Source organism: Eurypyga helias, unplaced genomic scaffold, assembly GCF_000690775.1.
Source record: "Eurypyga helias isolate BGI_N326 unplaced genomic scaffold, ASM69077v1 scaffold27189, whole genome shotgun sequence".
NCBI lineage: Eukaryota > Metazoa > Chordata > Aves > Eurypygiformes > Eurypygidae > Eurypyga > Eurypyga helias.
The window spans coordinates 1-3,560 of record NW_010271823.1 but is presented as its reverse complement, the minus strand read 5'-3'; the positions used below and the strand labels follow the sequence as shown (position 1 = coordinate 3,560).

At 41.5% G+C, this 3,560-nt stretch overlaps 1 protein-coding gene across 1 annotated transcript; it reads right to left on the bottom strand.

Moving 5' to 3' along the window:
* Positions 1-1,357: 1,357 nt before the first annotated feature.
* On the bottom strand, positions 1,358-2,710 carry CKS2 (CDC28 protein kinase regulatory subunit 2; the record flags this gene model as incomplete). Its single annotated transcript, XM_010158943.1, has 2 exons — positions 1,358-1,410; positions 2,583-2,710. Coding segments are annotated over 2 exons (181 nt in total), but the record flags the coding sequence as incomplete, so codon positions are not given.
* Between the last annotated feature and the right edge of the window lie 850 nt (positions 2,711-3,560).

Sequence of the window (3,560 nt, the reverse complement as noted above, 5' to 3'; positions counted from 1 at the left end):
GCCACAGTGACCGTTTTGATGCAGTTGATGACTTGTCAGATCAAGTGCATCCAGCAGCTCGCCTTTGCTGGCACACACCTTCCTAAAACAGCAAAACTGACAGCTCCTGACCTGTATATATGGTAAGGAATCCGAGTTCATGCTATCCTACACCAGCAGCTGCTTTTGTCAGATGAAAAGCACATGCTTTTTATGCTTTACATGCTCAACACTTCTAAACCTGTGCTGTCTGCACAGAAGCAGAGAACGAGTTTCCCAGAAAAAAGACAGGATTCAAGACAGGCAGTGCAGGCTACTACAACCCCAAACTAAAAGGTCTGCAGCAGACAGATGAACTGGGACTACCAAAATAAATCAAATAAGCATAAAAACACCTCCATGAAATACTAACTACAGCTTCAGACAAGTTTATATCAAGTCACCACAGAAAATCCTGCATTGGAAGGGATCCACAAGGATGAGGTCCAACTCCTAACTCCACACCGGGCAACCTCAGAGTTAAACTGTATCTCCGAGAGGGCGGTTGGAACATTTCTGGAACACCCAGTCTTCCCCAAGGAGTCTGTTCCAGTGCCTGACCACCCTCTCAGTGAAAAAAATTTTCCCTAGTGTCCAATCTGAGCTTCTCCTGATGCAGCATTAAGCCATTCCCTTGCATCACATCACTGGACACCTCCCGAGAAGTAGGACAACAAATAGTTGTCACAGGGTAATTAATCCCACTGTAACCTACATAAACCACAGAGCCCCATAAATTTGAGCATATCAGAAGATAGTCTGGATACTACCTATCACCACCAGCTCTCTTTTCAGACTGTTTGCAGTTCCCAGTTCAAGTCAGGGTTAGGAACTTTGACCTGCAGGGCAAAATAATTCTTAAAAGAGAAAATAGGTTCACTATATTTTTTTCCTCAAGTAGGTACCTGTAACGTGTTACACAGTGAGTATTTGTTTTGTCTGGTGAATTAAGACCATAGACACTTGGGTATTATACAACATTAAAAATAGAGTTTATTTCTTTATGCCTAGTACTAAGCAGGTGAACCTGTAGGTTTGAGCATGCCACATTTCAGAAAAGTTGAGTGCAAGAGTTTCCAAACACAGGTGAACTGAACACCAATTCACTGAAAAGTCAGACAGGCACTTACCATTAACAGTAGATAAGACTCACTCTTTGAACAACATAGCAGCCTAGTTGGAACAACGTTTGACTGAGCTTTGTTGCTGTGAATAATACAGCTCATGCACAGGTAAAGATGTATGATTTGAAAATTTTAAAGTATTCACTGAATACTACCAACATATATACATCCATATACATAGTTCCAGAAGAGTTAGGAGATTCAAAGATAACAGTTCATTTACTCTTGTCCTTTCGAAGAGGTCTTCTGAAGAGGAGAATATGAGGTTCTGTGGAAATAAGAGTGAACAACATGTCAGTCCGTCCTCTAAGTCTTGATTACGGGGATTCTATTTAAAAAGGCTTGAACCATAGTTGGAAGCTTGCTGTCAAATAATAAACAGGTAAGAAATCTGGCCCCATGTACAGTAAAGTTACTGCAAATTTGGTCTGTAAATACAACACCCAAACCAGTGGTTTTGAAAGTTCTGAACCACATGTTGGTAATACCTTAAGATACTTACACGGAGGTGGTATTGGATAAAACGGAGCACTCCGTCAGTATTGGTACCAACTCCATCTCTCCACATTAGACTAATTGATGAGCTTTGTTACTGTGACTTAAACTGACAAACTGCTGATGCTGTCCTTGTTAGGTATATTGTGTCAAGCAACAACAAAAGCCAAGTTAGTTCATGGACAGCTTACATTATTATTCATCTGACTTAATTGCAAACTCCTCCAAAAAAGCCCAGTGTATCAAAGGTGCTCAGGTGAGGAAACACTGGAAGGTTAAGTGAATTTCTTCACCTTCAGAAACTTGGAACTCCATGCTGCTGCATTTCACCTGTCAGCAGTTTTTAGCCAACTTACCAGTGGCAAGCCTGTCTTGAATGGCTGTTCTCAGTACATCCTAGTTGGTGGTGTTTGAGGGTTTCACACACCATTAACTGAATGACTGGGTATAGTTATACAGCCAGCTACAAGCAGCACTTGAAGAGTTCACACTACACGGAAGACTTTTTAGGCCACTAATTCAGAACCTTGTCTACGTGAGCATCTAGTAAGTTTTTGTACAAAAAGTAGGTATGTCAGCTTTACAATTTAAAGTTATGCTGCTAAATAAAGTTTGGTTCTGTCACTGAGATACTAACATTATTCAAGAGCTACAAGAAGCCTACTTCTATAGGCAGAGGTAGGAACAGCTTCCAGTCTGGCACATACTATCTACTTCTAGACCACAGATACCTAGTACAAGGTCAGCATTTCCGTTGCCTTGGCTGCCGAATGGCTATAACAAACAGCCAGGAGATAAAAAGGAGTCAAAACATTCAGCAGTGAATTCCAGTTGTCTTCCAAAGCAGGAAAAACTACGCACTACACAGTACACTACACAGATGAGCACCAGGCAGCTGATATTTTAGACCCTTTTGTTCATCTAATTCTGTCCAGATGTGCTTACCTGGCTCATGGATCATGTAGTGAACCCAGCCACAACTCTGCTGGACACCAAGGCTCCGCCACTCCTCTTCAGACATCAGATGGGATTTCGGCACTTGTTTTGAAAGTTCTTTTGGCAGCATCACGTGCCTGTAGAGGTTTAATAATTAAACACAGATTACATACATTAATGCCAATGTCTACACTGAAAGGCTGTAAGCAAGTTCAGTTATGAATATCAGCATTCCCTGTAAAGAAGCCTAAGGTGCTGATTAATACCACCAATTTGATTATGAAGCATCTGTCCCAGAATCTGTTTTTATATTCGTTGTGTACTAAACATTACATCTGAACTACAACTCTATAGCATGTGTTGCTGGTGATTAGCCGTCATAAAGGCTACTTGAAAAATAAGGACTTTTAGAATGATTGACAAAATCACCTGTTTGTATTTTGCATTTTGTAACCAACCATGCATTTTCCAGAGACTACAGTGCTGGTGTGGAAAGACAGAACACTAATGCCACTTAAGAGCCTGATCTGTCAGCTGAGGAGACGCATGCAGCCTGCTCTCCACATTTCCAAGTCCCTTTATCACTTAAGAGAAACCTAAGCATTCGGTCTTGTTTTTGAAATCAGAGCCAGTCGGTAAGAGAGCCACTTAGTCTCCACGCAGAAAAAAAACCCCAAACTACTTTGTAGTAGTGCTTTCATGTGTGCCTAGAAGACTGAACTTCAACAGTATCAGTTATAATGCAGAACTGATTGGTGCCACGGTATAGCCTTGAAAATTGTATGACAGAGTACAATGTCGAAGGTTTTACAAACTACCTTTATTAGTACTATGCTATGACGTGCCCTTATGAACGGGTCCTTCAAAGCCAGTGAAATCAAAGTGCACGCTTCATCCACTTTTAGAGCTCACACCGAGACAGTACTACGAAGCTGCTCTTAGCTGTGTAGTGCATTCGGAACGCTAGGGTTTGAGCTCCCTGCTTCG